This window comes from Sturnira hondurensis, unplaced genomic scaffold (assembly GCF_014824575.4).
Source record: "Sturnira hondurensis isolate 20B ecotype Veracruz unplaced genomic scaffold, ASM1482457v3 Scaffold0002638, whole genome shotgun sequence".
In the NCBI taxonomy this organism is placed as follows: domain Eukaryota; kingdom Metazoa; phylum Chordata; class Mammalia; order Chiroptera; family Phyllostomidae; genus Sturnira; species Sturnira hondurensis.
In genome coordinates, this window is record NW_028075269.1 from 9,209,926 (window position 1) to 9,234,450 (window position 24,525).

The window sequence follows — 24,525 nt, forward strand, 5'->3', positions numbered from 1 at the left end:
TATCGCTCTCAGTGTTACAGCTTTCCCTGACCTTTCGGATGTCTTTGCTGATCACATGTCTGTATGACAACGTCTTTCACCCTAGATATCTGTGCATTCAAATGTGAGTGCATACGGGCAAACCGAAGTCAAGGAAGAATACTTTTCAAGAATCATTTTTAATGTTTTAAAACACTTTGATGCTCAACACACAGCTTGTGTTTACGTGACAGTAAACAAGTCTTTTAACCGGAAAGAAACTGGCCAGAACATGTGCTGGTGGATCACAATATTTTGACCAAAAAAATGGTTCTACCCTCTTTATCTTCTTCTTGTTTTCATATTGGTGTTTTCCAAATGAAGTGTTTCAGATGGGGCATCCCCAGGTCAGTGCACCGCTGCAAGGCCTCGGCTGGTCCTCCGCAGGCGGCCCCGCCCTGCCTCCCTCGCCTTCAGCCTCCCGCAGCCACCCGTGCTGCACACAACGGAGCTGCCCCTTGGAGCTTGGAATTTTATGAAGCACATCGTGCGGCCTAGGAGCTCTGATGGTTAAAGGGATTTGATAGAAATCCCTTTGAAAACCTAAAAAGTTCTTTTGAGCTAAGAATATGTCTTCCTAATTATAGTAACTGTTTTGTAGTTACGGTCAATTGGTACCTACATCAGCCCGTGCCTGCTTAAATCAACCTATACCTGGGCAGAAACAATTAGCACAGGGAGATGTTCAAAACTACACTATACTTTTGAAAACATGACCCAACGTCATGCATAGAAACAAACCCACCGAAACCTGTGACGGATGTTACAGCTGACTCAGCTGAGCGTGGGAGAACCATTGGCTCTTTTGTTGGGATCATTTTTTTCATTATGTCAATATTTCTATAGAAATTGTAAGTTCCTAGAGAAACTATGTCCTTGAAACACAGTCGTCTTCAGGTGACTGTAACAGACCAAGGGAAATGGGCAGTCGCGGGAATCCATAATTGCTGAAACGCGGCATGCGACTGAAAACCAGCATCTGGAGCCCTGACAAAAACAAACAAAGCCAAATACAACCCTGCCATTATTATGTGATTTTTTTCTATCACGCCTTTATTTATACATTGGAATGGTTTTATTTTTACCTAAGTAAGAAGCATCTTAATACGCTGGGGTTTGGCTTCTGGAAATGTTCCCCTGAGATTCCTGGGCCAGTTCATGTAATGGCTGTAATTGTGAAATCCAGGAGCAGGGGGTGGTTATATTGGGCTGCAGTCTGAGGAACTGTTTTAGTAGGGATTTTACATGCAAGACTAAATGCTGATCAAACAGAGCATAATATTGTATCCTGAAGTGTGCTCGGGAAAGCAAAATTAATTTTTTCTCTTTCTTTCCTTCTCCTGAAATCTTCTGCCACAGCGACTGCATTTGCCTCCAGACTTGTCAGACACAGTGAGCCGCTCAAGCAAACAGGATCTGGCAGAATCCGCCAGGCTGCCGGGCCCAGGCTGTGGCATGATGGCCGGAGGCAAGAAGCACCTGGACTTCTAGCGATCCCTCCTTGGTCGTTGCACGCAGAATTATATGACACTCTAATTATGATTGCTAATGGCTTATGTAAATATTTTTCTTAACGATTTGACCCTCCAGTTCTTGGAAGACACAGGATTGCAAAATGAGGCCACCATTCCTCATTTTTTTAACCACATTTTTGTACAGAAATAAGACAGCACAAATACTTTCATTTTAACATTTGTTTTATGCTATATCAAAAGACAATGAGGTAACTTTATTTTTAAATAAAAGCAATTAAATGTCAGAAATTCAAGGTGCCTTCCAGTGGTCATCCGTGCACATATATTAAGCACTTAGCTCACAGAAAAGTGCATGCCACAGAGGGTGGTGTATAAAGCATTAGGAAATTCAAAATTGCGTATGAAAAACATATTTTTCTCTTTATTTCTGAAAAAGTCACTTGCCAGCAAAAATGCTAAGGTTTTTAAAGCATTGAAAAATTTGTTTGCTGATATATGAAGACTAGTAAAATTAATTTGCATTTATGCATCCTATTATTAAATTGATGAAGACAAAATAATGTATTGGGATTAAGACTCCATTAAAGATAATTAGTTTGCTATAGTAGTTAAAAATATAAAGAACTTGAGTGATAGAAAGCATAGAAAAAGAAGTTGATGCTGTTCTGTTCAGTAATCCTAAACAATTGAAGTCAGCACTGTGAAATGATGTCAACACACATAATTCAGGATTGAAATTCAAACTGACAGGTATATTAATGCCAGAATCGTGGGGAAAACACGTATTGAAGCTTGGTGAGCGATTACAGAACATAGGCTTGAGACAAAGTAGAAAACTGAAGCTAACTCAGCTTTGCATTGCATCAGGGAAATTCTTTGTTAACTATAAACATTGGTCAGACATTTGCATTTTTAACAATGTAATCATGTCTTTTGGAGTTTATAGCATACTGAGCCCATTTTCCTATAAAACACTAGGTTTTTTCATTATAGTTTCATATTCTCAAAGCTTTTGTCAAATAGTAAACAAAACGATTTTTTTCAGTAATTTGCACATTTAACTAAAAAGTTTCAATTTTTAAGAGGCTGTTTAACATCTGTTCAGAGAACCTGAATTTCCAAAATACATTTGCAAAGATGTTAGAATATTCTGAAGCAGTTATAACTAGCATTTTAAGCAGTTTGCTTTTAATATACCACAAATTATACTTTATTTGTTCTTGACAACATTGTAGAAAACAAAGACTAGGTTTTTAAACTGTCTAACCAATATGATGAATGTCAGTCACTTTAAAAAAAAACCCACTGTAGCATAAACACTTACTGTATACAGCTTTTATTCAGAATTAGAATAATTGAGTCAATGACAGTGATTCACCAGGATGTCAAATCTCTCCATCATATCCTGTCACTACCAGTTTACTTTTTGTGATCAAAATCAAAAAGACACCTATTTTGTTCCCGCTGTTTCATTAGTGCTAAAAATCAGGGTTCTTCTATTTTTTTAGAATGTCTGGTTTATTTTTTTCACTTCTTTTAATTTGCGAGACACAAATTCTTCCCCATTTTCATTTCAAAATAAAGTTTCAGAATTGATCTGTCAGTTAAAATTAAAGGGCTTTCATATTAAGCAAAGGTGCTTTTAAAATGTAAAGCAACTTCAAAAAAATCAATTTAGTCCATAGATGATAAATAATGTGCAGATACTCCACAAAAGCTTTGCGGTATCTTTTAAAAGCATTATGAACAATCTGAATACATTCAAATGAGTATTTTAGTCACGTTGTTATTTTAATAACTCTCACCTTTTTCTTACTGTGTTGTGACTCGTTTAAACAAACACACAACAGAACAATGACATAACATTTGACTGTGGAAACAAAATGTGAGGTCATCAGATATGCAAATTGCTTGTCAAAAATACTTAAGAGGTCAGTGACTTACTGCCTCCCATGTCTATAAAATTAACAGCCAATTACTAGTTAATAGATGCTTTGCAAGGAGATAAATGCTATAAAAATGAAATGTGCATATGTGATCCCAACTTGTCTTAAATATAAAAGAAACTTTTCAAACTCAGTAAAAGTGCATTTTGAACAGTGATGGCACCCAAGCTTTCCCCAAACTAGATGCAGGCGCCCCGTTGTTCTGACTCACGGGCAGGCTTTGCAATAACTGGCTGCTGAAGAGGGATATGTATTTTTGTTCTCCTCCAATAAAAACCCACTCCAAAAATGTGTCTCCCTTCCTTCCGGAAACGTTATCCATTAGCCACATGTTAATAACCTACCACATAAAAATACTGGCCTTCAATAATGCTACTGTAGGTATGGAGACCATTTTGATACATTATGAAATACATACTCTATAAACAGATTTTTTCTATTATCAACTTACCTCAAAGATATAAATACTTAAGTAAGAATGCCAAACACAGTATTTGAAGTGTCTGTCTGTCTTTTAAATGTTTCTAAAACTCCAAAACCCTTTATGGTATTCATTTCTTACACTAGATTGGCCCTTCCTTAAATGAGGTAAATATTTTGCTGCAGTCTGCTCAGGTGCTGGGGTTCTGAGACCTTAGGAATTTCTTTTTAGTAGCCAGCAATTTCCACTCTCCTTTTTCTCTCTTCCATGTATGTTTTATCTCCACCTCCAGGATCTGCGATTACTAACAGTAGACAAAATAAAACGACTTCAAAAGGAAACAACATTCAGCAGTCGATTCTCTGTGTATCTTTTAATTTTAAAGAATCAGACACAGGCATCCACATACAAAAGGAAAAGGGGGTGACCCCTATTCATTTGTTTTCAGTCCATCGGGAATGTCATTTCTAAAACGCGTTAGTGCTTTCCAAAGAGAGTCACCATCCACCTCGTTGACTTGAAGCAATACTAACCCCAAGTACTTAGACTCTGAACTTTAAAACTGAGCAGTGAGATTATTCAGAACTGAAACAAAACAAAACAAACCAGTGAGAGGTTTATTCCTGAGAAACAAAAAAGGGGAAGCATGTGTGTTTGGCCTTGGTGTGCCGAACACACAGAAAAGAAAAGCCGCCTTTTTATGATCTTGCGAACGTTAAGGCCCAGAGTGAAAACAAGCAGAGAAATATAGACACCACCCTAAGAGGACAAAAACTTACCCCCAAAACAGCTGAGTCTTAAAGTGCTACTGTATCTTAGGAAACTAATTATGGTAAAAAGTAGGAAGAGATGATTCCTTCAGTCACAGCAGGAAAAACCAGTCAGTCACCACTTACGAGTTAGAGGAGGCACAGCTTTGGAGGGAAAATGTTCTGGAAATTCATTGTAGTAAAAATGCTTTTTTACTCAGAGTAATTTGAATGCTTCTTACTCAAGCATTCATCTCCAATTCTGTTCACCTGGCCTCCCTAAGTCAGGCAAGTTTAGAGAAAAATCATAGGCTGTTCGTCTTGTGATTCTTCAGAGGACATCATGAATAGCGGGTCACCATCCTGGAAGATGGCGTCAAAGCATCCCTGCAGAGTCCCCATTGATAAATATATAAATATGCCTATCAGCAAATAAATAAACAAAAATAAATTATTTCAATAAGGAGTCAAAGGCCACCTCCCAGGCACTGCTTCCACACACAGCTTGCTTGTCACCACGCTGTCCCAGGAGAGCACTGGAGCTTCGTTCAGAAGGACGGCTCACCTCCCCAGGGTGAGGGCAGAAGGCGAGGCAGCCGTTCCATGCTGCTGGACCAGAGGGCTTCTGCAGCTGAGCAGCCGATTCTTCAGCCTAAGCCAGGCTGTGCCAGTGCGCCCTGGAAATCCTGACCCTCAGAGGACACGGATACGTGCCCAAGTGCACACACGTACAGACCTTGTGCTCCCACACCCTCCCCTTCTCCCATGCCCAGCTCCTGCACCCCAAGGGCCATCCCCAGTTCTCCAAAGCCTGTGCTATCTGCACACAGAGCCGAGGGCCAGACCTGATTGCTTGACCCTGGCACAAATCATAGCCAGTTGGAAACCATCCCCCTTCTTGCAGGGAAGAAGCCTGTCAGCAGCTACAGCACATACCACACATAGCCCTTCTCTGACAGTTCCCTGGGCACACGTCCCTCAGGGAATGTAAGCTGCAAAATGTCAGGAGGTAGAAGTATCTGCATGGGCAACTGTACCAACAGTGCATGTGTGTGCACACGCTGCTGCAGAAGTGTGTGAGTGTGCACTGCACGCTGACATTGAATGAAAGTACATGCACACATATAAAAACTACAAGCAACCTAGGAAGGTGTCTCTAAATGTGACTCTAAATGTGTCTCTAAACTCTGGTGGAATAAAAGTATTAACATACAGCATTCCAGAGAGATGAATCACAATTATCTGTTCCCAAGTAATTCCTTGACTAGAAAATAGTAAATGTGGAGCTAGAAGGTTATTCTTCAAAGCCTCATTTAATTTCTATATTTCTGATCATTTGCCTTCAGGACTTTTTTTTTAAAAAGTAGCCAGAGTACAATTCAGTGGAAGTGGGTCTTTGTCCCACGGGCTTTGGCCTGTGCAAGCATTTAATCTAGACTGCCAGAACCCCCCAGCCTTTGACAAGTTTGCAGAAGAAAACTTAATATTATTGACTTATATGTTGCACAGAACAGACAGAAATAAGTCTCAGACAGGTCTTTTCCACCCAACAAAGGCTTATTTCTTCCCATCCTTTGCTTGGGCTCAAGCACTCCTGCCCTGCGTGCCGCCACTTTAAACATGATCAGATCTGTGCTTCATTGCAAATAACAACTGACCAACAATGAGCTCTGCTTCATAGATTTGGGAATGTTTGGCTTAAGCTGCCAATGACTGAAGGCCTTTAACTCCCACCGGCCAGTCACAGTCTGCTTTGTTGTTGTCTGTTGATGTGTCTGTGCTCATTATTCCTTGACATGCAACATCCCCCCTCCACCCTCCAACCATCCACAACCACACAGAAAGCGAGATTCAAATGGGAACAGCTGTAGTGGCTCAATGGGAAATGATGCCTCTGTGCAAAGGGGAGGGAGACTGAACAGGGAGAGGGCCTATTTGAGAAAGGCAACAGCTTTCAGAGTCCTGTGTAAGAAATCTACTTTTGAATATACTTCAGTGAAATCACTGTTGAAATAGACTGACAATGGAAATTTGCCCAGATTGAAAATGCCAGCCCTAATTCAAAAGACAATTCCTAGTTAATAGCTTTGTTGCATTTTTTTAAATTATTTCTAGACTTTGAGCTTTTGAACGAAACAGCTAGCTTGGAAATGTTACCATTTTCTATGTATGTCGTGGGTCTAAATGGGCACAGATCTACACACAGCTTCAAGCAGAATTTTTTTCTAACACATTTCCAATTCATGATGTCTCTAAGAATTATGTATTTAAGGGTCATCAAGATTTAAAGTAGGGTATTTATGAACGTAACCATTGGTTCAGAGTGTTAGTCTAATAAGGAAACAAAATTTGTAACACCACACTATAAGGTTTAAAAGAAAATAGTATAATAAAGGAAATACAAAGGCTTTGGCATGGTTTTTACAATCAACAATGGTTAATTTTGATATGTAGTTGTGAACAACTTCAAAACACTTAAGTTTAAAACTCTTGCAAGCACTTTTAATTGATTAGAAATGAATTCTAGATGCACAAAATGATTGGACTGTGAACAGTAATACAACTACAGCTAAGAACAATTAACTTTTGCTGGCCAAAAAAGAAATGTAATGATTGAATGAAAATGTGTATAAAACATCTATAGAGTATTCTTGTCAAATATAAATGAAATTAACTTTATTATAGAAATCATTCTGAGGATTTCTAGGGAAGACAAATACTTACATTTTGACATAAAACAAATCAGATTATATCGAAGACACACTCTACCTTTTAGCTATCAACGTTTTTCTGCCTTCAATTTATATCTTACCCTTTTTTGCACATAAACTTCATCTGTTAACAACCTTTGGAAAACCAACAGATATTTCTTACATAAATCTAGTGCATGTTGTTCCAGGTTTAATTATATGCAAAGGAATGATAAAAACTTGGAACCTCGTTCAGTCCATAAACTATGAACAGATGGGTAGGAGTATTCGATATTTCTTGATAAAACTCTTAAATTTATGGCAAAGCTTGTTGATCATGGTTTCCTTTTTTAAAAAACAACTTCATGACCAACAGAGATCAGACATCCATCCAGTCTACATTGTTCTTTTTTCTTTATAACATACAAATGCCCATTTACAAATAATACACCAAAATGAATAAAAGTTTGGATACCAAAATGAAGATTTGTTCCAACTGATATCGTGCCTTCCGTACACAAAGGTCCGTGTTTCAAGTCCATTCCCCAGCAGTACAACACAGGACACAGTCGCAGAACTGAAGTGCGTCGGACAGCCACCTCCTTTCCCTCCCGAACGCCTGACTGTGGCGTCCACTTAGTCACTGAATGAGTTAACACAATATATTCTTTCTCTCTTTCTATCTCTCTCTTTTTTCTTTTTTTTTCTTTCTTTTTTTTTTTTTACTGTAATCTTGGCCAGTATTGAGACATATCAGGTTCACTTCCAGGAACTTGAACGGGAACTGACACACCAGGGGAAATGAGTCCTAGAAGTGGATGAAAAAAAATAGCCATGTAGATATTCCTTTCAAGAGGCAGGCATGGAGTATGAATTCACATGTTAGAAAAATAAACTCGAATGCTCTCTAACATTTTATCCATATTTTTAAAATATTTTTTCAAGTGTTAGAAACAAAAGTAGCACCTTCAGAAACCAGAAAACATTTCTTACACATGCCACTACTGAATCCAGAGTCCCTTGTGCAAAAGGAAAGGAAAACTCCATTTGTCTGTACATTTGGGACTTTAGGGATAGAACTGCCTCTGCAAAACCAATGACAGTCCTTCTTCAGTCGCAAGGGGAAGCACAGGAGCTAGGAGGGCGAGAAGTCTTCCAGCGAGGACTTTCGGCCCTGCAGGCGCAGAGACCTCACTACCGAGCTTGGCTAATAACCCCTCCTCAGAAACTCCAGTCTCAGGCCTTGCCTCTATAGACCACTTCTGTGACCAAATTCAGGAAAAGCAACTCTGCTGTCTGTATGGTGTCCAGTTACTAACTAGCCTGGCTGAATGTCCCTTTGCAATAAGTTTTCCCCAGAGAAGCGAAACAAAGAGTTAAACACACGGTCACACAAGGCCAGGAGGTCGGGGTTTTTCTGGTGGAGGGTTGTTCTGTTCTGTTTTGTTCTAGGTTAACTTTGAGCGAAGGGAGATCACCTGTCAAAAGAAGCTCTGAAGGCCACCTCTGTGCAGCCCCGGGAGAGCAGCAGCTCACCTGTGGAAGTGGTGCCCGAGGTGCCCATCGGCTGACTGTTCATGTGTGTCTGCATATGTGGGGGGGTGTAGGTGTCGTAACTCCGCCCATTCACCGAAGGGCTGGTAGGCAGCATGCAGGAGTACGAGGAGGTCTGGCTGGGGACTGGGGGCTGAGAGGAGAAAGGCAAACCTGTGGTTACAGAGAAACACATGACACAGCCACATCCCCAGGCGCCCTCCTCCCCAGGACCTCGGCCAACAAGCTTGATCATTAAAGGTGCCTTCATTGGAAAGTATGGGAATTCCAGCCCTGACTCATGTGGCACAGTGGGTTGGGTGGCTTCCCACACACCCAAGAGTCATGGGTTCAATTCCCAGTCAGGGCACATGCCTGGGTTGCTGGCCAGGGGACTAAACAAACAAAATAAACAAATAAATAAATAAATAAATAAAAACTTTAAAGTACTGGAATTCCGTATAATAACTCTCAGATCAGGCCCCCAACCAGTCCTTCCATTAGCCACTGCTACAGTTAAGCTGCCTACATACCAAACTTCTAAAAGTCCTACAACTTCAGACAACTGTCCAGGTAGACGGTTAACACTACCCATCAAATTGATAGTATTTTTGTCCATTTTCATTTGGGGTATCGGCTGGCATCTTTGGAGAAGCTATATAGCATGAGGACTTTCATTAAAACATGTCCCTTCTCCTGTAAATCCGATCTTTGGCGATCCGGTGGCCCCACCCTTCTCCACCCCCACCCAGTCCCACATCTCAAGCTTTCAGGTGGAGCGCGGTGAGCAGAGGGAGGAGTTCTCTGCAAAGTTTGGTTTAGGGGCTTTGGAAGCCTCTCACTGTTGGACTCATGGGGGTAGAGATTCTTGGAAAGAGGCAGATCAGTAATGATCTCAGGGTAGTAAAGTGGTCAGAAGTGTCATAAATACTCATCCCCATCCTGAGAATTACCTGTGACTTCCTTACAGACCCACAAGCCCAGGTGGGGTTTTAGCTTTAAAATTCCGTTACTATCCTCTACACGTGTGCAGTGATGGTGTAGAGGAGATAAACCTTCCTCTCAATTAAGTAAGAAATACACAGAGTTGGGACAAAGCCCCTCATGAGCCCTCCTGGGGCTTTGCCAGGGCAGAAACCGTGGGATGAAGTAACAGACGCGTGACGTCAGGAACAAGGCAGAGGGTAGCACCACTCTGCTCGGCACACCACGCAGACGTTCCACGTCCAACATCCACGGTCACAGAGAGGGTCGGGACCCATTAGAGAAGATCCGGAGGAGGACACCCCCACTCTTTGTAAAAGGGTTAAAGGTTTTGGTCAACAGGATGGACCGATGGACAGACAGACTAGGTCCCCACGCACACCAGCAGCCCTGTGCTCACTCCAAAACTCAAAGAGGAATTTTGTCTGAGCAGAGTCATTGGTGATTTTTATTTCCTTTGTGCTTTACGAATGCACGTATATTGTGAATTGTATACATCGTGTATGTAGATTTTTAAAGTCAGTCACATCGATGGACCCCGTACCCGTCTGTATGTGGAAACAGCTCCACGGAAGAGCGGCATCTGTTTGTCTCTTGTTGTTTTCTTGTAAACACATTTGGTTATCTTCACAGAGACCTAGATGTTGCTACAAGTTAAAAACCGAACAAGACACTCATCGGCCTTACCGCAGGCCGGGAATGACTGCTACCAGGTTCAGAAAGGTGAGCGGGCCCAGGACTTGGGGGAGCGGGGGGGGGGGGGGGNACTTGGGGGGGGGGGGGGGGGGGGGGGCCTGCCAGAATTCCAGTTTGCATTTGTTTCTAATTCCTGGAGTCACTTCCTCTAGGCAATCTGACTTCTGGAAAACTCCAAGGCAGCTGGTAGCAACCTCAACTCATGGGCTGTCAATCCCTTAATTTACATTAATTGCACTACAGCCAATAATATCCAAGTGCAATAAAAATAAACAGGGGAATAATCCTCTGAAGTGGCTTATCTAGCTGCTCCTACATTAGTTTGAAGGGTGTGAAACATTTATTTTTGCTGTTACTTGAATTAGAAATCCAGCCAAAGATGTTCAGTGGAGAATACACGCACTGTGTAACCACACAACGGTTTCCAGCAGAGGCTAGTGCTGGCGAGTCTCACACCACCCAGCATCTCTGATCACTGCACAAAGGGGAATGCTGGGCAAATCGCTGCAGGGGGCCCACCAGAAGACAAATCGCCCCCATCGAGAATCCACCCGCCTCCCAAGTTCTAGTACACTCCGCCTGCATTAGACAGCTTCCACAGCAAAGGGTTAACCTGGTACAGGGCCCAGCACGTGTAGGGGCTGATAAAAATTTGGGACAGAATTGAGAGCTGGGGCAGACTGTTGATACACCACGTGAACAGCATCAGCCCCGGCAGCTCAGAGTGCCACAAACTTACCACATAATTCATGGCAGACACATTAAATTTCTAGCAAATACCTTCTGTTTCTTTTTTCTCACGGTAAGATGTAGAAATAAAACTAGCTGTTTCTCTACATTAAGTGTATCTCACTATGCAAATATCAATCTCATTTCTGATCCATTCTATCTTCCCTTCTAGTTTATTACACATACCCTAAATAAGGTCCAAATGTATATCTGTTAATAGGAACACATTAATATAAACCCAAATGTTATGTCTAACCCCTTCCTACCTGGTACCATGCCAGCATTATTTCCCTTTTCCAGTACAAGTTTCACTGATACCCAAAACACATCCCATTCCCACCCACCATTATCAAGCTAACAGTCTCTGCGAGCAAAAGGCAGATTAAGGTGACCAGTTTTTATTTTCTGAAGGGCATGAATCGATGAATCGATCAATCAGCTAAAACACTGCATTGGGTGTTTTCACCTCAGACTAGAGTAGTCAAACCAAATGCTGTAATGAGGCTCCCAGGGGGGTATGCCTGGCCAAGGAGGTCTGCGGGCCCCGCCCCCACACTCCACACCTGCCCCACGCACCCACTAAGCCAGCAGCTGAAGGCCTCACTTACTTGCATAGGCAGGTTGTTCGCCATGGTGAAGCTGGGCATGGGTGGCAGAGCGCTGTACGTGTTGGTGAGGGCTGTGTCTGTTCGGCCCAACATGGAGCCAGAGGTGAAGGAGGAAACTGCAGGGAAAGACACATGACCAACAGTTGTGGTGAGAGTCAGAGCCAAGGGCTCTGGTTTCAACACAGCCAAGGTTTCAACACATTTCTTAGAAGTACGACGATTTCAAATTACCAGGCGTGGTGGGTTGTGGGATTGGCTGGTAGACACTGGTGCTGAAACTACTACTGATAGGAATATGACTAGGTGTGTTGCTGGCCTGTCTTCTCTGATTCCTCAGTTTTTCTTCTCTTCTCCACTTGGCCCTTCGATTAGAAAACCATACCTGGAAATAGGACAGAACAGGTTAGCCCTGTGCCTCCTCCCAGCTCCACCCCACCTCTGGCCCTTCCACTGCGCTCCCCACCCTCCCACCCCATGGTGGCAAAGTATTTAGCTCACTAAACCTGTTAATATTTACATAAACAAATGACAGTTATTAGAAGCACCTTTATCCCTAGAAAAGGCAAATGGTTTGAATCAGAAAGCATGAAGCCATGTGGAAATTGGGTACCTGTATTCTCGCTTCAGGTAGGTCTATTTTGGCCGCTAGTCTTTCTCGGGCAAACACATCTGGATAATGGGTTCTCTCGAACTCTGAAAGAGTAAGTTGAGTTTTCTGTGTTGTTGAGAACATAATAGGTCAACCACACCCTGGATCAAGCTAGTTCCCACCTCCCCACTTCCAGCACCTTCAGAAACCAATTCCCTTCAAAATGCTACTACCATTGCCCTGACCAGTGTGACTCAGTGGGTTGGATATAGTGCTACAAATCCAAAGGTCACCAGTTCAACTTGCAGTTGGAATACATGGCTGGAATCCAGGCCAGGTCCCTGGTTGGGGCATGCAAGAGGTAACCAATCATTTCTCTCCCTCTCTTTCTCCCTTCCTCCCCTTCTCTCCAAAAATAACAAACAAAATCTTTTTCTTAAATGCTACTACTGTTAGCAGTGACCGTACTTGGAAGATCTTTTCCACCAGAACCAAGTTAATTTTCTGTGGAATGACATTCATTCAAGGATGCTTGTGTGGCCTGAATTAGCCAAATCACCATTGTTTCTTTATAAGAAGTCAGACTTTTAGTCTTTGAATTACTGGTACAAGAAAAGAAGAAAGAAAACACACACACACACTGAAGAGATGCCCAGAAAAAAATAAATAAAGAGACAGAAAGAAAAAGGAAATGTTTTCAGTCCTCTATGCAAAGGGCCCTGGCTAAATTTAGCTCTTTGTGCTGAAGATGTGGCATTTGCTTTGATTTACTGCTTCTCTACTTTGAAAAACTCCATCACCTTTCTCCAGGGCTTCAATTTGCTCTTGGGTAAAGGACGTTCTATTTCTTTGCAGCTTCCGCTTCAGCTGAAGTCGCATTTGGGCCTCATCGGAATCTTCTCCGTTGGAACTGATGGAGTTGGTATTCTCTCCCCCTCCTTCCTGTTGTTGGCAGCCATCTGGAACAAAAAGAATAGGACAGTAGGAGAGATTCGGAGTAACTCGGGGCCTCCAAAGGGGTCTGGTATAGCCATGAACTCCGAGAGCTGTATATTCCCAGTCTGACAGAAACATTCCCAAGGCAACTGTCAGCCTTCTTTTAATAAAGGGCTTCTGCGACAAACACTACCTGGCCACCATTTTTTCCTTTCTATCAGAGGAGCCAACCATGCAATACAGACACGTATAGAACAGTATTTCTCCCAATGACAAAGTAAGTAAGTGCTGATGTTTTTAGTTAAAAGGATCACTCCTAACTAACCCTGACTCCCCAAACGCCTCAACCAGTTCCCTTTCCCTGCAGAATCGATTTACCTATGGCTGTGTTGGGAAAATAGAAGAGTGATGTTCGAGGTTTCGGATGATCTATTATCAGTAATTCCTATCTAATCAATTAGATGTTGATAGGTTTGTAGAAAATGCTATTAAGAAACCAAACCAAGCTTGTAATCTTTTTTAAAAAATATTTATCTAGTTTTTATTTTAATTCTGCACAGTCAATTTCATTTTAAAGGTTGTGAATTTAGAAGTGCTTGCATTGTTCTGCAGTTTTATTCAACTATTGTATGAGTGCGCTTTGCCTTGACACCTATTACGAGCACAGCTGTAATTATATCATCACCAAGAACAGGCTATAATTGCTGAAAATCGAATTTTATATTTAGATAAAAGGACTGTCCATTCTTTGTAATGTGTTGCACCAGAAAAAAGTAAGATTTCTTTTAAATTTTTAACATGTAATTTTAAAAAAGAAATAGTAGAGAGTTCACTAACTAGCTAAATATGCTATGCTGCAGCTGAACCCTTGGCATATCATTTAAGTGGTACATTTTTAATTAGGGCATTTCCACCACTTTTAATGTAATTTCTATCATTAAAGAGGGAAAGTTTTATTGTTTTCCCTTGTTGCTTATAGGGCAAGATGTGTACTCGGACTAGCTGTCTCTTGTCTTGTGTCTTGCTCACGAAGCCACAGCCTGTCTGAAGGAAAGCACTCAGCCCTGACTGAGCCTGCAAGCTGGGTCCTGGGTCTTGGGTCCTGAGGCCCCCCGGAGATACCAACAGGGGCTGACCCCCATCCTAGAAACTTGGCCGGTGTGGGGGAGGGGCCTCTAGGGGCCTTGGTGGGAATCGACTTAGCCAGGAATATCATTTATAACCAGGAGACAATAGGCATCGTCTTCAAAGAGTTCAGGGAATTGTGACAGGATCTAGTGGGATCTTTTCAGGAACTTTGAAATGTTTTAAAACCCCAACTTTCTCCCCCATTTAAACAGGCGGATTCATCGGCACTGGCCACCATATGGGCCCTTGGAGATCTATTGAGATGACCACCAACACTTGAATAGCAAGGGGCTGCTTTTCAGCGCTGCACAATGCCCCTCGAGTAAGGGAAACTATTAAACTCCTGGGGCAGGAGCGTTGGCAAACTTTCGTGGGCAGAATTTTGAGGCCACAATGAGCGCGGACAACAAAAGGATTCTCTTGAGGCGTGCAGCGGGCCACATTGTGTTACAAGAAGCCCAGTCAACAGACTTTTCAGTGAAGTGTGTTAACCCCTCTGCTCTGCTATCATTAATCACTGTCCGAAGAGCGGGCGCCTCCGTGCTATTTAGGGGCTTGGCTGGGGGGATGGAGGGCGGATAGGGGGCCAGGGCCAGGGGTGGGGGAGGCAGGGAGGGTGGATGGGGACGAGCAGGCATGCGGGGGTGAAGGTGTAGCGTCAGGAAGGATGGAGGCCAGGACTGGGGGGTATGGGAGGAAGCAGGGAGGGAAGATGAGGCCCTAGTTGGGGGTGGGGAGGAGTGAAGAGGGGAGGAAGACGGAGGAAGAAAGAGGGCTACAGAGAGCGAGCGCGGCCAGAAAGATACCATAAAGACGGAAGAGTGCTGAGAGGAAAAAGAGACAAGAGGCTGGAATAAGAGGAAAGAGGAAAAGGAAGCTAAGGGGGAAACAGAATATTAAAACACAGGCTGGGGCTTTACTTTGGGTGGTCTTGTGCTAGCTCAGAAAGGTGGGGGTCAGAGGGCTACTTAGCTCAGGGGAGACGCTGGACTCATGTGCGCCAGCACAAGTCTGCACTAATTTACTGCCCTGAGTTTCCGGGTGACTTTGCAGAGTGTTTTTCAGGGAAAGGAATGAAGAGCTGCTCTTATTTTTGGATTTGGTGAATAAGGAAGACTTTAGAAATAGTCCTTTTCGACCAACAAGACAGGCTCCTGGGTTATTGCTTTAAGAAAATGCACACACAAAAAATCTGAGATATCGGACCTCTAGGGACTGGGAGCTGAGGGGACCACAGTCCCATCTCACCCAGGTGGTCAGTCATGCCTTCGAGGAAGCCTCACCCTAGGACCTTTTCTGGCACATTCTGATCTTGCCAATGAAACAANAGACTTTAGAAATAGTCCTTTTCGACCAACAAGACAGGCTCCTGGGTTATTGCTTTAAGAAAATGCACACACAAAAAATCTGAGATCATCGGACCTCTAGGGACTGGGAGCTGAGGGGACCACAGTCCCATCTCACCCAGGTGGTCAGTCATGCCTTCGAGGAAGCCTCACCCTAGGACCTTTTCTGGCACATTCTGATCTTGCCAATGAAACAAAGCTGCCCAGGGTCTCCTTCAGAAGACCCCCACAGACAGCATTCTCGGCTCTCCTTTGCTTCTCTTACATCCTCCTGATTTTAAAACATGGACATTTGCCCACACTTTCCCTCTCCTTTCCTTCCTCCCTTCCCCTGACCCCCTGCACACACACTCACACACACACACACACACACACACACACTAATGCAGGCGGTGAGCTGACTTGAGAACTGACATTTAAGGGAGGAAAGTTAAGGGAAATGAGGAGAGCTTGGTTTTAAGTTTCTTTGGGGGACAGTGGAATTAGAAGCAGGTCAGGAGAAACCGGGACCCCCCAGAGTCAGCATGTACCACTGAGATATTATTATTATTATTATTATTATTATTATTATTATTATTATTTTCAAAGTAGCGACTGTTAGTAGCCAGGCGGTGACCGTAGAGGTCACTCTTAGATTGGCCCTGCTTTTTTTTCTTTAGTGGATTTACCTTCCACTCTTAAAGCGTTTAACAAAATAAAACTAGAAGTTGCATCTCCAATTCCCCACGTGATAAACGTAAGTGGCAGACAATTAAGATATCTTCTTTAAAAGGGCCCCCTCGGAGCGCAAAGAAGGGGCCTTCAATGGGCGCCGTCCACCTTCCAGCCTAATCCGTGAGAAGGCGAGTGAAAGCGCCTCCCATTATCCCAGCCCCGGGACCATCTGACGCTGGGGTAGGATTTGTTTCCTGGAAGAAGGAGAAGAGAGAGAGAGAGAAAGAAGAAGAAAAAAAAAGGACGCTGGGAAATAAAATCATTCCTTAGTTTCTTAGGGTCTTAATCAGTGAGGCGGAAAACAAGCAAGAAAAGATAGCAACCCGGTTGCGGCACCTTTTCAGCTCGGGAGCACGGATCAAAACATTGTAGCATCTGTTGAAAAAGAGACGGACTAAATCCTATAGAGGGCCGGGGTATGGGGGGGGGGGGGTAGGGGGAGGGGAGGAGATAAGAAAAAGTGCCTGCGCGATCTCTGAAAACACCAAATCGCCGGAGAACGGGGGCCGGATACAGTTGTCGCTGGGTGTCGGCCCACGTCCTCACGACTTTATTCACCGCCGCGTGGCGTTGATCAGATGGAAACCATATTTGTCTCCCTCTGAGACCTAACCTCGCCTTATGCTTTCGGAGTAATGGACTCTTTAAAGCCGCCCCCAAACGCCTTCCCGGCCCAGGAGAGGGAGGTAGGGGGCCCTTCTTAATGCCTCAAGTTCTGGGGATTCCCCGGCTCGGCCCCTGGGCCCAAGCTCGCCACCGGCGCCCCACGGTCCCCACGGTCCCCACGCCCGGGACTCTGCTCCCCACGCAGCCGAGCTGCAGCCCGCTCCCGGATACGCGGCACGGGAGTGGATCCCCCCCCCCCCCGGAGCGGAGGGGGAATTGGCAGTTGGTGTGGCAAATTCTCTAGCAACTCCCGGCTAAAAGTTCAAAGCTCCTGAACGAGCGCCACCTCCCGCCCCGATCAACAGCACCAGGTCCGCGGAGCTGGGCTCTCGCTTCCTGCGCTCCAGCTCCGCTCAGCAGAACGCTGCCCCAACCGGTGCCGCCTCGGGCGGAAGCTGCACCCTCCGGCTTCTGTCGGGGTTCTGGAAAGCAGGAGCGGGTGTCCATGACTTTAGCCCCAAGCTCCCGGGAGCCAGTCCTCCAGTTGAGGGAGCTAGGGTGAGGAAACTTGGGGCTCAGCTTTCCCAGGCCTGGCCACTGTGCCCTTCGCCTCTCCAAGACTACTGGGACCCAGTCGGCTAGACTGGACAGAGGAGTGGTCACCGGGGCCATAGATTGCTGTGGGCCTGGCGGGCAGGCGCTGAGCAAGTGCGAAGTGCCTTTCCACGTGGGTGTGCCCAGTGTGTGCACGTGGAAATCCCAGTTTCAAAGGTCAGGTGAGGGTGTGGTGGTCTAGACTCAACCGAGTCACTCCCTCATCCTCGCAATGGGCCAGGGCCTGCAGCCCCCTCGGGGGCAACGCCTCCTCCAGTGCGCCTGCTGCTTGCGGTGGGAGACGGAGGGTTCAGAGCAACTGGGCGATCCCGCGGGCAGCGTCGCCCGGGGGAGCCGGGGTCCAGTGCTTCGCGAGGCCTCAGCGGGCCCGGGCCGAGAGGCTACAGTGGGAACCCCAGAGCAAGGGCTTTGCTCCCTATCTTCCCAGTGTCCGTCCTATATTGTTTTCTGCTCTTAAAACTGACATGTCTAATTGGCAATTGGTGCCGAATCGTGTCCAGAGGTCTCTTGTGGAACATTTCTACAGCTGTCTCCTTCAACTAGACGCTTATTCATGTCGCCTTAATGAGAAACAAAACGTTCTCTAATGAGCAATTACAGAGCGACAGGATTGTTCCCATAACAAATTCTTGCGAATGACAGAAGCATCCTTTGTACCAGATATTTCGCATACTGTTACCGATTTTCCCTTCTCCAGTCCAAGGCGCGGGGCACCCAGAGCAGGTCGGAGAGCGCAGGGACGCGCGGGCAGCCCCGTCAGCATCCCTGCGCCGTTACCCACGCCCCCCCCCCCGCCCCCGCGCCCAGAGCCCCCAGGCTTCGTCGTGCTCCGGGGAGTGAGACGCCACGTCCCATTATCCCGCATATTATCTCCTTGTCATGAGGACAACAAATACCGATTAATCTTCCGGGTAAACTGTTTCCTATTCTTGACCAAGCTACCCCTGTGTGTGTAGGGGAGGGGAGACCCAACGGCTCCACCCCACCCCTATCTGCTCCTCTTCCTCCATCCCTTCTCACAGAGGCTGGAATGGGCCAGATCATGTCTCTCCTCCCAGCCCCAACGCACCCCGAAGTCTGGCTCACGGTATTGTCACTCCACCCTTCTAAGCACTTGTCACCCACAGAGTGAGAACTCAGGGGCCCAGAAGGATAGAGAGGGAGGTGTAGGGGGGTGTTTTATTTGGGAGACCACCACTTCCACTGCCCCATCCTACCAACATTTTGCCCCACCCTCAACCCAATATCTCTCTTGCTCACCCTCTCTTACATGCACCCTATTCCTAGTCACATAATTTGTCAATTATGACAAAAAGCAAACTGATACAATTATGTTTACCTCACAGTCTGTCAGTGTTAACTTGTCACACTTCTAAGCAAAGGGTCTCTCCGTGCATTTTAATGGAAAATTTGAATAGGGAACCATGAAGCTAGTTCTTACACACACACACACACACACACACACACACACACACACACCAGCCACTACTCCTGACATACACAGCCTACACATTCCCGGGCCAACCAGATAGTTCAACAAACACCATCTGCATACAGTGCAAGCCAACATGTCCCAAGCCTTCGAAGAGGCTCCCTGCTCCATTCTCCCAGCAGAGGCCTGGAGAGAGAAGGGCTGGGAGAGAAGGGAATGGGCTGCTTATACAGAGAGTTTAGAGGATAGGTGCTTGGGTTTTACCTTGGGTAGGTTGCCCTGGCACTGAAGTCCCCGGATACCAACCCGGGCGGGTGCCCCAGCTTCCGGTCTGCCCGTTCAACATCCTTAGTTTATCATACATGCCGTCTGCACCCATCTGTTGCTTTTCGCTAGCCAGGTTGCGAAGAACTCTGTTTATTGATGACACCTGCAAATCAAACCAAAATCAAACCAAATGGTAGTGCCTCCTGAAGACAAGGTCTCCTTGCCTTAAATCCCCATCTCAGCACACCCACCCCCTTAAAGAAAAACCCTGAACACATCTAAACATAAAACAAAACAAAACAAAACAAAAACCTTCCAGCCATCCTGGGACAGTGTAGGTGGATTTGCAGGGACATGGTGGACAAAATGACAGCCATCACGTTAGGTATGGAAACTGAGCTGGGTGAGAACAGGGGGATGGGAAGGGGTCCCTGACTGTTGTTCAGTGTCTCTGGTGACCTAACTCATATGGCTGCTTTGCTTTCTTAAAAGATTTCCAAACCACTTTAGATTTGGTTTAGAGCTTTTTTCACTTTGTTTTATATTAGAGCTGAGATGGACGTTGGATGCCTGAAAAAGATTCAGGCGGGTGGATTTGGAGGAGGTTGGGAATCTGATTTTCCTTTTGCTTTTCCTTCTTGATTCACCTGCCTTTTCCCCAGGTGCCTCAGCCCCCTACTTTGCAGCATGCAAATGAGGTGACCAGCTCCCCACACCTGACTCCCATTTCCCAGAAAGTCAAGAAAAGGTTTGGATGCTCCTTTCAACAGCCCCAGGTAGGGAGACAGATGCGGAGCAGGGAGGAGATAAAAGACAGACGGTGGTAAGGAGGGGGAGGGAGTGGAAGGAGGCGAAGAAAGATACGGTGAAGAGGGAAGAGCACAGAGCTGAGGGCAGGGAGGGGGATGTTGTCAGTGAACTTACACTTGGTATGTTATCGTTGGTACAGACCCCCTCGGACAGTAATCTGTCTCGGATTTCCCAAGCAAAGATGGACGGACACTCCCGCTTATACTGGGCTATTTTGCTTACAACTTCTGGAGTTGCTACTCTCGGTTTACTACCACCGATTGCCCTGGGTCTGATGGAGCCAGTCTCGTAATACCTGCCCAGAATTTTACTCACACATCCGTTGGACACCTGCATAGGGGAAGTGGACAGAAAACCACATTATTAATAATTTCAAGACAAAAGTAAAATTGTTTAAGTATGCATTAAACAATGACAAGCTTACGTTTTGATTGTCCAGCACTTGGACTTTTGCATCTGCATGGGTCTATAACACAAAAATATACCTTCAATGGTACGAGAACTTACTGTAGAGAGCTTTTTTTCTTAAAATTACACTTGTAGCCCTAAAAACTACAAATATGATGATACTGTCAAACAGTTTGAACTTAAAAAACTAATTTAAAAGTTTTTTTTAATTAAAAAAAACTGTTTTCTTGAACACTGCCTGAAGATGCATCAAAACGGAGTCAGAGGTTTTCATGGGCGCTGACCTCGTTTAAAGTGGTGCCAGGTTTTAATGAACAAAAGGGGAACATAAACTGAATTTAATCTTATGTTTCCTTAAAAATATACCCAATTAAGGAAATGTGAGTTATGGAGGAAGGTAAATAGCATTTGTATTTTTAAATCCATATATATGCTTCACGAATATGTAGAATGCAAGCCAACATCTTAAAACCTGAGGTAGGCATGGGGTGAGAGAGAAAGGAATGAAATTATGCTGAATTTGTAAAACTCATCTTATTATAGTACATAAACTATAGTAAATTTAAAAACATAAATGTTTTTACCAAAGAAAAAAGAAAGGTGTTTTTTCCTTTAATTCACACATTTTTTTTTTTTCTTAAGCAGATGAGTTATGTGACTGACCCAGGGTGAAAGAGATAGGGAAGGATGGTGGAAGGAGAGGGGAAAGCAGGAAGACAGGGGAGTGGGTGGGGACTGAGGTGGGTGGGTCAGGGTGGGGGGTCCATAATTAGCAGCATTTGCAATAAGAAATGAAGAGAGGGCGTTGAAAGTGGAAGGCCGCGGGGGCGGCGAGTGGGGCGGCGCCGGGAGGATCACCTGCAGAATTCGGGAAATGTCGCACGGCCGGGCCCCGCTGTGCGCTAGCTCGACGATCTTCTGCCGGGTGGAGTCCGGCAGTGGCCGCCCGTTGACAAAGACACCACCGAGCTGATTCACTCCGCTGTGACCTGAAGAAAGGCAGAGGAGAGGAGAGGAGAGGAAAAGACAGGAGAGCAGAGAGAGAGAAGAGAGGAGGAAGAGTAAAGAAGAGGAGGAAGAATAGGAGGAGGAGGAGAAAACAACCACAATGCATCCTCAGCTCCCTGCCAACCCCTGCCAACGTCTGCGATCAGGTCCCTGCTATCGATCATAAAGGACTACAGGACCACTTAGCCAAGCGGGGCACAGGGCAGCCCAACCCCCAAAACAGCCATGCCCTCGCCCACCCGACTACAGAAGCATCAGGCAGGCAGACACACGCCAAGGAGCAAGAACAAGCATACCTCACTATTGCCACCACCCCAGCAGTGTCCACAGCCCACTGCCCCTCTTCATAAACACCCCAGCCAGCCTCTGCACGCGCAAGATTCAAACAATCAGCTCTAAAAATATCTTCTCGAAGATCCCTTCCGAATGTCATGGCAAGCTGTGGTTCTACAGAACCCACACTGACTCTCCAAGCTCCCCGCACTGTTGGAACTGTGCGAGCAAATCCTACAGCCCTGCAGCGCTCGGGTGGAAGCTTGAGTCCAGAAACGTTTGCCGTCACATTCCAAACTCTGGCAGAGGCACCGCACAAGCACCGGGGATAAAAAAAGACACGTATAGGAGAAGAGGAGGGGAAGGAGTCGAGCAGAACCAGAACGGCAGCAAATCTGCGGCTAATGAACCCAACCTGGGTTTCAGCACCTCCACTGCAGGCATGAGAGAGACTCTGAGCCCCAAATCCACTCCAACCACAAGGTAGTCAGTCGGGCTGCTGCGGGCACTGGGGCCAGAGCTTGGAGTCTGCTCATAGCGGCCTCCGCTTGATTTCCTTCCACTGCCAATCCCAGCCCTCCCCACAGCCAAGGACAGATACAGCAAAAAGAAAAGGAAAAGGCCGCACTACAGAGTCCCCATCCCTCCCTTATCTTGTGTTTTCACAGCCTCACCCCCTTGTCTAATCTTAGAGAACAGGGAGAAGAAGTTAGCACTACTCTGTAGCCTCCTCCCCAGATACCGCAGGCACACAAATAAAGCCAACTGACAATTTCCACTTCCTTAAAAATCTCCAACCTGCAGCCCCGACTCTAGAGAGCGGCGCTTCCAGAAGATGCGGCTGCCTGCTCCGCTCTCCTCTCCTCTCCTCTCCTCCCTCTGGAGCCTCTGATAAATTGACTCCAGGAGCCTGAGCTTCTTAGCAATAAATAAGCTCCAAATATAGAAGAGGGGGGAAAATATGATGAGCCTCTCTGACATTTGTCTTTAAAATAAAACGAGCTGCACGTCAAGTTTGAGCTTAATTTCTGGAAATAGGCGGAAGTCGCTCCAGATCATGCATGGAGGGCTAATTGAAAAGATCAGTTGGGGCGCTTGTGGCAGCCTTGTCACTTTGTGACAGTGCTCCGCTCCAGGAAATTGCATCGTCACGACAAACGGGACCGTGATAAAACGACCCTTTCTGTCCCCATTTGCAGATCACTCGGATGAGACTGAACTGCACTCCTTTCTCCTTCCAGGGGAGCCGCGTTTTCAGGGTGGCCAACGGCTTGGGGGCGAGGGGGCCCCTTGTTGGGGGGGGGAGGCTGGAGCCTAAACTCGATGAGAAGTGACAGGCGTTTGGGGGATCTGGGCTCTGGCAGGGCCCAGCACAAGCGGGGACAGCGAGGGGACATCACTTCTCCAACAGAGCAAGGCCTAGTCTGTGCTTCTGGTTTCTCCCAAGTTCCCTTGAATGCCTTCCTCTGCTTAGCAGGACCCATCTGCCTCTCCCTTACCCCCAGCTACAGGCCCTCCCTCCCCTTTGGGCAAAGAAAGCTTTCCCAGAAAGAGACCACAAAGACTTTCCAAACTTCACGCATAGTCTGGGCAATTCCCAGTCTATGAATGCCAAGGCACGTGAGGCCACCTAATCATAGACCTTCCTCTGTCTGTCTCCCTTCAATGCAAATAAATAAATAAATAAAAGTGCCCACCACCTCCACAGGGACCAAGGGCAGGTGCTCGCCAAGGAGATGCCAGGGCCAGGTCACCTCTGCCAGCATCGAAATGGTAGCAAGAAAGCGCTGCTCTCTAAGTTCCCCTACAGAGGTTAAGCCTCAATCATTGTGTCCCTTCCCCAGGGACGGCTGGCTCTCTCGCCCAGTGGCGATGATTATGCGCCTAGAATTCGACCGCGAAGCATCTAATAGGAAAACATATGGTGTCAATTTGGATGCTCTGCGCCTTGCGCACACCCGGGAGCAAGCGGCACAAAGCCCTGCAGGCCGGCCCGCGACCCCGCGCCCCTCAGGACCCGCCAGCCAGGCTGTGGCAGCAAACACTCAGCGCTGTGCGCCCCAGCCGGGCAGCCCTGAGAGCCTACGGCTGGGGAGACTGAGCTGCAGGGGGAGAACCCAGCAGCAGGGAGTGGTGGGTAGAAGCCTTCCCCTTGCCAAAAAGGGTGCGTCCCAGGCCAAGCCTGGGGGCTTGGCAGGTTCTGCACAACTAACCCCCCTCCCCCACCATAAAGCTTGCCACCTTTGCACCGTCTCCTGAGCTTCGAGCCCACCAGCCACGGAAGCACCAGGAGGCAGCTAGCAATTCTAGGACAGATGGATCTGACACTAGACACTCTCCTAAGTCCGCATTTCTGGCAGGGGAAGGTTGCTGGAAGACTGGGGTCTTTCTGCACTCCAACAGCTGAGCCCTTAAACAGCGTCCAGACGCCACACCTCAACCAGGGTCTAGGTTTCACTGGGCCTGCAGTTTCCCAGGCCTGTAGCTCTGCTACATGCCATCACGCTTGGGCTGAGCAGGAAGGTGGACTGGGGGTCCAAGAAG

The 24,525-nt window shown here is 46.1% G+C and overlaps 2 protein-coding genes across 7 annotated transcripts in view; one reads left to right on the forward strand and one right to left on the reverse strand.

Moving 5' to 3' along the window:
• ELP4 (elongator acetyltransferase complex subunit 4) overlaps positions 1-4,640 on the forward strand; it is a 204,774-nt gene extending 200,134 nt beyond the window's left edge. Inside the window, exon 10 of the mRNA XM_037040441.1 lies at positions 1,378-4,640. Within this exon, the coding sequence (XP_036896336.1) occupies positions 1,378-1,509 (132 nt within the window). The 3' untranslated portion in view covers positions 1,510-4,640. The remainder of the gene's footprint in view (positions 1-1,377) is intronic.
• A 2,334-nt stretch (positions 4,641-6,974) lies between these two features.
• PAX6 (paired box 6) overlaps positions 6,975-24,525 on the reverse strand; it is a 29,500-nt gene continuing 11,949 nt past the window's right edge. For 3 of the 6 annotated variants that reach the window (XM_037040434.1, XM_037040437.1, XM_037040436.1), the window contains 10 exons: positions 21,559-21,689; positions 20,717-20,758; positions 20,407-20,622; positions 19,480-19,645; positions 13,239-13,397; positions 12,460-12,542; positions 12,081-12,231; positions 11,850-11,965; positions 8,836-8,986; positions 6,975-8,107 (listed from right to left, as the gene is read on the reverse strand). In XM_037040434.1, the coding sequence (XP_036896329.1) occupies positions 8,022-8,107; positions 8,836-8,986; positions 11,850-11,965; positions 12,081-12,231; positions 12,460-12,542; positions 13,239-13,397; positions 19,480-19,645; positions 20,407-20,622; positions 20,717-20,758; positions 21,559-21,689 (1,301 nt within the window). In that variant the 3' untranslated portion in view covers positions 6,975-8,021. The remainder of the gene's footprint in view (positions 8,108-8,835; positions 8,987-11,849; positions 11,966-12,080; positions 12,232-12,459; positions 12,543-13,238; positions 13,398-19,479; positions 19,646-20,406; positions 20,623-20,716; positions 20,759-21,558; positions 21,690-24,525) is intronic. The other 3 variants (XM_037040439.1, XM_037040440.1, XM_037040438.1) reach the window with 3 other exon arrangements.